Source organism: Martes martes (genome assembly GCF_963455335.1).
Source record: "Martes martes genome assembly, chromosome: 9".
Lineage (NCBI taxonomy): Eukaryota > Metazoa > Chordata > Mammalia > Carnivora > Mustelidae > Martes > Martes martes.
In genome coordinates this window covers 798445-810904 of record NC_137896.1, presented here as the reverse complement: position 1 = coordinate 810904, position 12460 = coordinate 798445, and the positions used below count along the sequence as shown (strand labels likewise).

The following is a 12460-nucleotide window of genomic DNA, read 5'->3' as shown; positions in this document are numbered from 1 at the left end:
CGGGAAGTTGCATCCTCCTTATGGGAATGAGGGGACCAGCACTGACTCGCAGCCAGAGCCCAGGGTGGGCCCTGAGCAGGACTGCTTGTTTCTAACACGCATCCCAGTGCCACAGGGCCAGAGGTTCCCAGGAAATGCCCACCGCCCTGTGTGCTCACAGGGTCTTGGGAGAGGTTGGCAGCCCCAGCTCACCCGGGAGGCTCTGCCCAGGGAAGCAAAGCCAGCCTCTTCCACAGATGCTGGGAAGCTGTGAGGTCGCTGAGGATGGTGGGTCATGCTGTCGGGCATCCGAGCATCTCCCATACCAAGCAGCGGTCTCCACCCCAAGGATGCAGCTCGGAGCAGGAGTCTGATGGCGGTGACTTGGGGGTGCTCCACCTGACCCTGCTCCACATTCCCCACCCCCTGTGGTGTGGATGGCGTCCACGCTCCAGCATCCTCCTGCTTGGGTTGGCCAATGGGGGGCCCAGCAGGAGAAGGAAGGAGAGAAATAAAGCGTGGACCCCTCGGTCCCTTCTCTGCAGCTCTGCATCCCAGGGGCAGGGGGACAGCTCCAGTGAGCTCTGCCTGGATGTAACTCCTCCCCACACTCCTGCGGACCAGAGGGCAACGGCTCGGTGCCTGCACACCCCAAGGGAGTGGAACATGCTGTGTTGTCCCTCGCGTGGCACCCAGACTTAGAACAGCCCCTTCACCCGCCCCTGGGCATTAACCCAACCAAAGGGCACCACCTCGGTCTTGCAGGGATCCTGACTGGCCGGGGGGACAAAGAGAAAAGGTGCTTCACAGGGGGGCCTGCTATGGAGAGATGGCACAGCAGATCTTCTGAGAGAGGGTGGTGGGGTCTGTCTGTGAGACTAGCACAACCCAGGGTGGGGTAAGAAATGGCACGGGGTGGACAGGAAGGTGGCCAACAGCACGGTCTTGGAAGCAAGGGGAAGGACAGCATTTCCAGCTGCCTCCCCGGGGATGGCCAGCCCTCCACCCACGACGGTGAGACCTGAGGGGTTTACGTAAGCTCTGGGTCTTGGTTTCTTCACGCACAGATCAGGCCCAATGGTCCCCCCTTGAGGCCACAAGCCGATCTCCTCCCCCTCAAGAGGGAAGCTTGAGGAGTCCTCCGGAACCCTTATGGGAACCAGGTGCCCCTCCCAGACAGGGCCGGGCCGGAGCTGGCCGTGGTCCTGAAACCTCCTCCAACCCACCCACCCCCACTGCACTTCCCGCACAGGGTCCTGGGGACGGACACCCCATGATCTGCCTTCCCACCTCCTGTCTGTCCCCCACACCCCACCCTGAGCTGCTCCCCGAAGCTCCCAGAGGCCCACGGTACCTGCAGACCCCGCTCCACCAGCACTAGGCTTTCTGCCTCCGTGGCAGCCAGGACGGCAGGCCAGCCAGCTAAGGGCTGGCCTCTCCAAACCCTCCAGAACAATCATCAGAGGGCTGGCTCCTGGGGGGCAAAGCACATACCAGCGAACCAGTATTTAGAAACTCGCATTTCATGAAAGAAAGTCCGTACCTGCAACCCAATGGATCCGTCTCTCCCATCGACACGTGGAACTTCCTCCAGCACCAGCAGCAGCACGTTGGACACTCCCACCGAGAGTCTTTCCTTTTCGTTGCCTTTTTAAAAATTCTATAAATGTATGGAGGAGTGTCCTTCCAAGCTGGTTCTTTCTCCTTTCGAGGAAGCCACCTGGGTTCCCACGCGTTTTCAGGTAACCATGACCCTCGTTTTACATCAGTGAGTGAGGTGTGCAGCACCAGAGGGAAGGGCGGCTCTGGCTTCTGGCCATGGGGACAGCACCCCAAATGCCCCAGTCTGATGGTCCGTTGGGCCTATAAAAACCAGAGAGGAGGGAACGCCGGAAGCGTGCAGGCCACCTGAGCTGCCGTGTTTTCTCATGCTGCAGACCACCACAAGCAGCCAAGCGTAGCCCAAGATTCAGAATTCAATTTCCAGTGTCAGCTGCTGGGTGCCGAACCTCTGTCCTGTAAACCCACCTGGACACATGGATGTCGACGTCACTGTTTACACCAAGCAAAGTCAGGAGCCTCCAGATCTGACCAGTTCCCTCCAGGGACGCGGCAGACACACCCGAGATGCTCCGTGTGTCCTTTGTAGTGGTCATGGAGCTACTGGCCAACACGGACTGAGCTCCTCCTGCATGCACACTGACCTGAGGCTTGACCTGACCTCCCCCAACAGGTCCTTCCCCCCCGTGCTTCCCAGGCCACAGAACAGGAAGCTGAGACACTGGGCTCAAGTGGCTCACGAAGGCGGCACCTGCCCGACCCAGGGCCTCAGCACTGCCCAGGGCTGGAGAAGAGCTAGCCAGACTGGACTCCATTGTGAAGTTCGAGGCTCACCTGGACACACACTCCAAGGTCCTGGGGCAAAGCCACCTGGCTCCTCGCTGGTAGGCCTTAGGTTCTGTGGCGGAAGTGAGGCAGGACAGGAGTGAGTGGGTTCTGTTGGACAATCAGGTCAGGAGGTTCCTTGCCCGGCTTCCCCAGGGACCAGCAAAGCCTGCGGCTGGGCCTGTCCCTGGCCTAACCCGGCCCCGCACCACCCCCACAGCCTGCACGACACACAGCTTCGGAAAGGGGCCTTGGTTGGTCTTCAAGGGGGCAGCGCTTTGCCATGCGCGTCCTCCAGGAGCCAGAAGGCACCTGTGTGACCCCGAGGAATTGTTTAGTTGCTGTCGTGGGTTGAATTGTAGCCTCAGAAATACACGATCAAGTCCTCACCCCCAGGACCTGTGAATACTGTCCTATTTGGAAGCACTCTTTGAAGAGACGACAAAATTAAGACGAGGCCACCCCAGATGCTGAGATTTAAGGAAAAGTGATGAGATCTGACACCCAAGACACAAGAAATACGGCTGTGTGAAGACAGAGCCACGTCTGCCGGTGGGGACATCGACACCAGAAGCTGGGACAGACCCTCCGCCCGAGCCCCGGGCAGGAACCGACCCTGCGGCACCTTGATTTTGGAGTCCTGCCTCAGAACAGAGAAAACAAATGTTTCCAGTGGCCTGTCATGGTACTTTGTTACGGTGTCCCTGGGAGACGAAAGCGTTGAAAAGCCAGAAACCATCGGCCCAGCTTCCGTGGCCTGGCCACGCACAGAGCAGCTGGCGTCCCTTTCAGGGAGGAGCCCGGCATGGACTCCGGCTCCAGGGGCCTCGCAGACAATGGCCCAGCTCCTCCCAGTGCCTCTCCTTTCCCCACACAGGGAAGAGCCTGCGCATGGCTGCGCGGCCAGCCTGCCCTTGGAGGAGCTCCCTGACCTCCCCTTCCTCCAGGGCCCTCCAGGCTGTCTGACCACCTTGGAGTCCACGGTCTGTTTCCTCGTGCTCCCTCCATGAACCCCAGCCTCTGCCTCTGCTACTCACAACCAGTCTCGTTGTCTCACACATGCATCCATGGATAAGACACCCCCCCCCGAAAAGGACGAGGTCCCTGAGAGACCCCCCCACTGAGCAGCACCCTCGGCCAGACAGCATCCCTGTAACAGACTCTGCCCCTGGGTGTGTGAGCTCAGGACAAGCTCCAGACCCACGGGTACAGAGCCCACCGAAGGTGATACCTGGAGGAGGGACACCCATTCCATCTGGGCCCGGGGACAGCCTCTAGAGGACGCTCCTGGAGGCTTTGAAGAGAGGAAGGGGCTGCAGCCCACAGGGGGTTTCCCAGCCCCAGCTTTGAGGGGCCTGGTGATGGGGCCATGCTTTCCAGAATACAGAGGCCACATGCTCATGGTCAAAGCCAGTCTGGGCTCTGCTGACCAGACAGCTGTGTCCACAGCCACCTAAGCCCTTCCCCGACCCCTCCTGGAATGGGGTTTTTCCCTCCCCCCCCAACCCCTCGATGGCCTCTTTTGCCTCTTCTGGGTATGAGCATCTTGCAGCCAGCTTCCCGGCCTTACGTCAAACTGTGGGCTTCAATCTTCTTCTTCTTCAGATGGGTCCTTCTCTCCCTGGAGGAGATGGTGGGGAGAAAGGGCCTCCCTAGGGCCCCAATTCAGAGAGGTTGGGCCTTGTTGGAAGAAAGGGGGGCATCTGGGCCCCATCTGCCTCGTCACTGCAGGGAACCAACAGCAGGGAGAGCCTGGGCTCCTGCAGAAGCCGCGGGGCCATCCGGGTGGATCTCCCCGGAGCTCATGCCCTGCGGGGCCATCTCCCACCCTGACTAGGGCTGACCTGTGCAAACGCTGAGATCCTCCAGAAATGACCAAGTGTGACGTCCAAGACAGGGTCTCAGAGGCAATGCAGCTGCCCGTCCCTCTCCGCCCGCTCGCCCTGAGGGACCAGCCACCCCATGGTGAGGACATCCAAGCAGCCCTGGGGGGTGCACGCGAGGGGAACCCCTTGGAACCAGCACTTGAAGCCCCGGTCCGGCCTTCAGGTGACCAAAGCCTCCGCCAACGGAGGCTTCGTGAGTGATCTCAAGCCAGCACCGGCCGATTGAGCCGTTCCTAGACTCCCGACCCGCAGAGTCACTGTCTCCAGCTGTGATGTTCCAGGATCCTAGGTCACAGCCGCAGCCACCAGCTCCCGCAGACCCCCTGCAGCTCCACGCTCCCCGCGCGCCGCTCTCGCTGGGCTTCCGTTCCCCGTCCACACGCTGGGGACACGAGGCAGGCACGGGAGGATGAGACATGGACCTCAGCCCTGCCGTGTGCCCGCACCGTGTGCCCCACCCGACGGCAGCCTGCCGGGGCACGGGCGCCAAGCAGCAGTCTGCCGCGGAGTTCAGACTCTCCCTTCAGAGTGGGGCTCCCGAGAGTGGGTAGAAGTAGCTCCCGGTGCACCCTCACCGGCTTCAGGAGACTCGGCGCTTCGGGCCTAAATGCAGATGGCGGACCCCAGCAGCTGCGAGCCGGGGGCGCCCTGCAGAGGCCCCCCGCTGCCCACGCAGCTGGGGCTTCGGTCCTCCTCCCTCCTGCCCATCTAGTCCCAGAGCCCCTCCGTGGGGGTCAGAAGCCGGGTGCCCAGACCTCCTTGGTGGAGAGGGTGCGGGAAGCTAACCGTCTGGGTCGCAGAAGAGAAACAGGCTTGGAGAAGCCACCGGTTCATGGCCGGAGTCTGTCCCGGCAGCGTCCCCAGTCCCCAGTCAGGAGGGGCAGAGGGGGCCGGGCGCTGGCCCAGCTCCTGAGGCCTGAGATGCCCCTGCCCACGCCCGGCCCCTGCATTAAAACACTTCTCTTTTCAGGGCTTGCAGATAAAATACAGGACACCCACTTACATGCGAATTTCAGCTACACTATGAACCACGGGTGTCGTGTATGTCAGAAACCCCGCGTAGAGCGTGCAACGCTGAAACGTAGTCCTTGCTGATCTGAAACTCACACGGCACTGGGCATCCTGTAGTTGGACTCATGGGGCCACAACCCCTATCAGCACAGCAGGTGCAGCTGCGTCTCTGCCCCCCCTCATGTCAAGCGTCTGTGTGACTTGGAGGGGCTGTGATGGAGGCTTCAGGGCCGGCAGGGGACAGACAGACACCTTCATTCTGGTCCCAATCCACCAACCCACCAACAGCATCAACAGAGCTTCTGGCTCTGTCCTGCTCCCACCCTCATGCCCACCCTGCGGTTGGAGCCCGTTCCAAACCCATTTTGCAGAGCAGCGCACTGAGGCTCCAGTGGCCCGAGGGACAGATGGGGGTGGGGGTGACTCCTTACCTGTAAGCCCCTCCCCCACCCCTTTCTCCGCTTCCTCCCCTGCCCTGCCCCCCCCTTCACTGCAGGGCACCGTGCAGGGCCTCAGTGTAGCCATGCTCCAGGGCACAGCCGATGGCGGGCACCAAGGCCTGGCCGTCTAGGGACCCAAGACCAGCCTGTGGCTCCTCACGCGGGCACCCCGTGGGGTGCTCATGCCACCAGGAGCGGTGCGGGGAGGGGTTGAAGGTCAGGAGCTCGCTGTTCTGGGGGTGAGGGTGGGACCAGGTGAGCAGCAGGGACACGGCCCACCCACAGCCCAGTGTGGGCCCCTGTGAAGGGGGAGGGGTCCCTGCCCTCCAGCCAAGGGAGGCAGGGACCCCAAGGCCTGCTCGTCACTCCCCTGCAAGAAGGCCTCCCACTGCTTGCCCTGGCCCCCTACCCTGCTTACACCCCTTCCTCCAGGAAGGCCTCCCTGCCCAGGTCAGACCCTGAGGGTGTGTTCTCACAGAGCTCTCGGCCCCTCCTTCATGTCCTCGGTCACCACTGTCATTTTAGGTTTGGAACTAACGTCTGTCTTCCCTACTCTGCTGCCCCAGCTGTGGCCCCACAAAGCAACGGCCAGTCTGTCCCGTGGCGGAGCCGGGGTCCAGCCCGACCCGCATCCCTGGCTCTCAGCTTCAGGCAACGGTGAAATAAAACCTTCCGGACAAAGGGCCCCAAACCGCCACTCAGGCAGACCACGGCTTGGAGGTGGTGCCCGCCTGCCCGGGAGAGGCCGGTGGGCTTTGCCAGCATCTGAAAGAACCTGCCCCTCGAGGTGCCTCTGCACCTCTTTGCTCCCCAGCCTCCTCCAAGCCCGCTGCCTGCAGTGCCCACAGCCGCCGTCTACCCATCAAATCACAGGTCTTCCCCCAACCTTTGCTGAGTCCCTCCTGTGGGCCAGGGCTGTCCTGGGAGCCAGGGCCAGGGCCAGGGCCAGGGCCATGAACCGGCCACGGGAGAGACAGTGACCCACAAGCAGCCATGTATAGCGCTCAGGGGCCCGGCCACAAGCCCTCGACTTACCCACCTTCGACGGTCCCCCCACCTCCAGGAAGAAGCAAATAATGAAGACGTTCCAGGTGACCCAGACGGCTGCCCACACAGCGTACTGGAAAGTCGAGACGGGGAGGGGTGGAGAAGGTGCACTCAGGTCTTTTGTGGGGGCCAACCTGCCTTTCCAGAGCACTCTGGGAGGGGACTAGCAGGGACGACTCTCCTCCCCGAGTCTGCAGCCAGCACGCTCTGTTTGGAGGTGACTTCCCCGAGCCCGCCCCAGACAGGGCTCAGGCTGCAGCGGCTGAATCCCGGACTCTCCGGGATGTTCCCGTGGCTTCTAGGACACGATGCCGCCGGAGACCTCCCACTGGTCATCCTGCCCCCCCCTCCCGCCCATGGGGGTCTGCAGGAGCACGACAAACTCACCACCACGACATAGCGAGGCCAAAGAGCCCCAGGATGACCACGACGATGTGGACAAAGGTGGCCAGGATGGGCGCCACTGATAGCCCAGGAAGTCGAACACCTGCCGTTCCAGGGCAGCGACCTCGGGGCAGCGCGGGCACCTGAGGGCCGCAGAGCACCCCCACCTGCATCTCCTGCCCGATACCACCACCCAGCGCCGGCAATGGTCTTGGGTCGTCCAACAGAAATCTCCAAACGCATCCAACTGGCCCTCAAGTCTCACCTTGGGGGTGTCCCTTCTGCTTGGAAAGACTGTCTTTGGACAAGCACCATGCCCCCCACCTGGATTCCCTCATCCCCAGAGTGGGAACACCGGGCCGCTCTAACTCACCGGGTTTCAGGCCCAGCCACAAACCCGGGGCCGGACACGTGAGGCCAAGGCTTGCGGCTCTGGGGCACGCTCGGCAGGAGTGGGCGCTGAGGTCCCGTGGAGCTCCGGTCAGCACCCTCCCCGTCTGCTGGGCCCTCCCCTCACTCCATGGACTGTGGCCATTCCCGCTCTCCAGCCCTGCAGGCCCGGCCAACAGAGGACCAACAGAGGCGCTCAGAGACTCTGAGGAGCTGGATGGTTTTTAAGGCCTTGCTTTCTTTCTCTTTCGTTCGTAGTCCTCACGCCCAGCGCGGGGCTCACGACCCTGAGGTCAACAGTGGCGTGCCCCCCTCGCTGAGCCCGCTGGGCGCCCCAGGAACGTGATGTTTAATCCACAGGGGCGACCCACCGTCTCTGAGCGCAGTCACGGCCCCAGCAGGCACACGCGCGTCCACACGCTCCTTCAGCCATTCTTTGGGCCTGGCCCGCCACTGGGAGAAACCAGACCACACCCGGGAGCACACCCAGCCAGACCCACCGCATCGAGCACCTTCCCACCCATGCGAGACAAGGCATGTCCAGCAAGGGTCGGAGGGGACAGGCCACATCCTGGAACGACGGCGGCAGCGAGGGGACAGCATCCTGGCAGGGCTCCTGGCTGCACTCTGCCATTCCCCTATGGCCCCACTGTGCGCCAGCGTGCCACCGGCCTGGGGACAGCCAGTCCCCGACCCAGAGCCAGCTCAGCTGCATGGGCTGCGTGGGGGCCACCTGCCGAGTCCCAGAGGAGAGCCTCTCCGAGCAAGCCCCCCCTCCGGGTCCCTCCCACAGGCTGGGTGAGCTGGAACCATGAGCAAGCAGGCCAGACATGTCTCCAGGCGCCACACTGTTCCTCACTGCAGTGAGGGACAGACAGAGCCCAGTGGGGTGAGCCTTCGTGGACTTCACAAACGCCCTGACACCCACAGGAGCGCCTGGTCCTGCCCCCACCCCGGCTGCCTGCAGGACTCCAACCAGCCCACTAAACAGTGGCCGGGGGTGCATCCTGGGCATGGCCAGCTGCCGTGTATGGCCCCAAAGGGGTGGCGGCAGCTGTTTCCAGGTCTCTGGCCGGGGACATTCCAAGTGTGCCCTGCAGAGGCTGGGGTCCATCCTAGGAGACAGCGGGGCGTGGGGACTGGGAGTGGCTCAAGGGCAGGACATGTGTCTGCTCTGCGCCGCTCTCCTGCCTGCCACAGCCTTCCCGCCCCACAGGCCCACAGGGGATGGGCAGCTCCAGACCAGCACCCCCCCCCCCAGGCCAGGAGGTGACAGGCATCGTCTCCTGAGACGCCTCTGAGGAGAACCAGGGCCAGCCAAGCCCCCACCTTCTGTCCCCACTTTGCTCTTAATGCCCAGTGAGTGTGGCCAGGGTCCGGCCGGTCACTAGACTCCCCACTGCTTGCCCTGCACAGGATGAGGGGTCTGTAACCGACACAGTCTCGAGTGGTCAGTACACATCTGGAAGGACATGTGGCACCGTCACTGCCGCTAAGAAGGCTTCAGTCGGAGTCTGAGACCCCAGTGGGCAGGTGGGACCCATGGGCCGGGCCCATACCCTCACTGGGACGCCCTCAGAGCAAAGTGGAGGGGACCAGGCAGCTGCTGGGAAGACCATGGGCCCCGTCCCCTCCCGTCTGAGGTGCCTGCTGTCCGACTTCGGCCTCCCTGACCACGCCCTGTGTCCTCCGTGCCCACGGTTTTGGACCACAGGGGGCATCCCTGGGACTGTGGGTGTTCCTGCTTGGGGGCCTTCCAGGAAGGGGACGGAGGTTGGAGGGCACCAGCAGGCCAGGGAGGGGGGAGGGGGGCTGACTCAGGGCCGTGAACACGCCGGGCAGGGCGCACAGAGACCCAGCTGCCCAATGGACAGACCCCAGTGTTGCCCCCACGTGCTCAGGCAAGTCTGTCTGTCTGTCCCCTCCCAGGGCATCCATCCCTATCATGAGCCCGCGCCTGAGGGGGGGACACTCAGCAGCGTCTCCAAGCCATGTGTCCTCCCCACAGAGAGTGGCCCCGGAAGGCCCAGGCTGCTCACCAGCTGGTGCCTGGCCTCCTGCCTCTCCCCACCCCCCACCCCCGCCCCTTATGGTTCTTTTCAATTCAGGACAGAGGGGACGCTCACGCTTCAGTAGCTCCCAGAGCCTGCACTGATCTTTCCAAAATGTAGGCCCCACCCCCACTCCCCCAACCCGCCCTGAGGTCCCCACCACCGTGCTGGGGGCTCTGGGACCCCGTCAGGAAGGAGCATCGGCATCCGCGTGCCCTCTGGCCACCAGAACCTGAAAATCAGCTCAGCCCGAAAGCACTTGAGTGTCACGGACACTGTGTCAGCCGGAGTCCTCACCGCAGCCTCAGCAGAGGGGTCCCGGGACCCCCCTCACAGCACCCCAAAAATGGGAACCAAAGGAAGCATTGGGCTCGGGGCTTCCTCCTCCTGGCACCTGAATCAGGACTGGGTCACGGCCAGCAAAGGCCAGGAAGAATTAAGGAATTACCCACGCTGGGGCGCCTGGCAGCCAACCGGGTTTCGGCTCAGGTCATGGTCTCAGGGTCCTGGGATGGAGCCCTCAGTGGGGAGTCCCCTGACGTCTCTCTCCCTCTCCCTCTGCCCCTCCCACTGCTCACCTCTCTCTCTCTCAAATAAATAAATAAATCTTAGAAATGCAAAAAGAACTCCCTCGGAGAAGGAAGCGCGCAGTAGGGCTGCGAGTCCCGGTACAGGACGGAGACTGTAGCAGCGAGTTTTCAGAGGACAAGGACGAGCAGAAACGAAGCCCCCTCCCCAGCACCCCCATCTCCTGGCTCACCACCAGCCCTTCAGGTGTTTGCGGAGCTAACCCCGGGCACGGGAGAGGCTGTCTCTGCCCAGAGGTCGCCCCGCGCCAGCCCACGGCCCAGCCCCTCATGCGCCCCATCGCCGGGCAGCAGACAGTAGCTCCCATCCGGGCTCGGATCCCGGCTCCCAGAACTTCCTCCGTTTCACAGATTTGGAGGAAAGAGACAGGCGTCTGAGGGCAGACATCCTGCCTCTCCCTGCCTCCTGAGACCCCAGCCCTGAGCACCCAAGGTGGGGGATTGGGACCTGGAGCTCTTGGCCAGCCCCAGTGGAGGACAGCCTGAGGGGTCAGGGCCTGGGTGGGCAGAGGAAGCCTGGCCAGGCTCAGCCGGGGGTGGGGGGGGGAGTTCCGCAAGAGAGGCAAAGCTCTGCAGGTGGGGGAGGGGGCCCCACGCGGAAGGGCCTGCGCTGTGATGGGGGGACCCCGCAAGGCAAGGAGAATGAGGCGTGCACACGTGCGTGCACACCACAGCCTTCCCGGGCACAGCCGGCCAGCCCCACCTGTTCTCAACACAGAATGACTTGACGTCCTGAGCCCCAGCCTCCTCTCCTGACCACAAGACCCTAATCAAGGGGCTGGGGCTCATGCCCCTCCCCAGCACCCCCCTGCCAGTGCCACACACTCAGAGGAGACTCGGGGCCGCCTGCCAGCTCCTCCCAGCCCCTGCGCCAGTCACGGCTGGCCGTGCTCTCCAGGGTCCAGGCCCACGCCCGGACCGCAGGAGCGCGGCTGCGCACGGCTGTGCTCCCGACACAGACCCTACAGCTCAGGTGTGTGCCCAGCGTGGGCGCTGGCTCCATAGGGGCCTCCCGGTTGTTTCAAAGCCCCCTGCCGGTTCTGCCCCAACCCTCACCCCCACGCAAAGGACAGCCAAAGGACAGGATGCCATGCGTGCGAGGACTTTCTGCTTCAAACGTCCTGCTCTCTGGGTCTCCGAGCTTCTGGGCTGGAAGGCCCCTGCCCCGCCGAGCCAGGAGCCCACAGCCTGGCCTCAACAAAACACCATTTCCTCTCTAAGATGGGAGACCGCAGGGCTCCTGGGCATCTTCTCCCCAGGTCTGCGGCCTGGGACCTCGGTTTAGCACTCCATCACCCCCACCCCGTGTCTCGGGCTTCGGAGCGACTGGGAGGGGCTGGGGCAAAATGGAAACTCCACCGGAGCAGGGGTGGGGGGGGTGGGGGGTGCCCAAGTTCTCTGGCAAAGCTCTGGATCCAGGGGAGCAGCTAATCCCCAACACGGAAGGGTCCCAGGTGCAACTCTGGGCAGCGGCTGGCGGGTCTTTTCTCCTTCCCACCTCTCCAGGGCAGAGAAGGGGCGAGGGGGCCCCATCCTCCCGCGCCCAAGGGGACAGGGCCGCGCACACACACCCTTAACATACACTCGGGAACTCGCAAACTCGCAAGCACACCCCCACCCCCAGGCTCTCGGGCCTTGGAAATGGGCCGGCGCCGCTCCCCCAGGGCCTGGCGCCCGCTTTGGGAAGGGAGCGCGCGCTCACACACAGGAGCCCCGCGCGGAGGCTTCTGCTCCTCCCGGGTCCTTTCCAGCCGCTCCCGGGCACGTGCCCCGGCGGCGCCTGTCCCCGGCGCTCGGGTCCCCGCGGCGGCCCCCCCTTCCCTACGGGCGCCCACGCCCAGCGGGGCACGGAGGTTGGCCGCAGGGGCCAGCGGGGTCGCGCGCAGGACGCCGGCTCCCTACCCTTCCCGGGCCGCGGCGAACTTCGGCCCCAGAAGCCCGCGGCTCCCACCGCCCCCAGCGGGAGCCCCCGCCCTCCCCGCACCCCGCGCGCTGGGACCGCGGGACGCGAGCAGGAGCGGCCACTCGCCGGCTGGAAAGCGCGGAGGAGCAGCAGCGCACGGTGTCCGCGCCGGCCCCGAGTCTGGACCTGAGCCACCCCCGCGCGCCGGCTGCCGGGCGCCTCTGCCCGCGGCCCCCGCCGCCCCCCACTCCCGGCCCGCCCCGCGGCCCCCCGCCCCTCAGCCCCGGGCTCCCCCGCCCCCCGGCCCGGCTCCGCGTCCGAGGAACAGCCGCGCCGCCCCTCCCTCCTTCCCTCCGGGGCTTCGCGCGAGCTGGGGAGGGACGCGGGACCCCTTCTT

At 64.3% G+C, this 12460-nt stretch overlaps 1 protein-coding gene across 1 annotated transcript; it reads right to left on the bottom strand.

Moving 5' to 3' along the window:
- Window positions 1-5748: 5748 nt before the first annotated feature.
- NKAIN4 (sodium/potassium transporting ATPase interacting 4) lies at window positions 5749-8156 on the bottom strand (the record flags this gene model as incomplete). Its single annotated transcript, XM_080814717.1, is given in 7 exon segments — window positions 5749-5934; window positions 6741-6821; window positions 7136-7152; window positions 7155-7208; window positions 7211-7275; window positions 7506-7564; window positions 8043-8156. Coding segments are annotated over 7 exon segments (576 nt in total).
- Between the last annotated feature and the right edge of the window lie 4304 nt (window positions 8157-12460).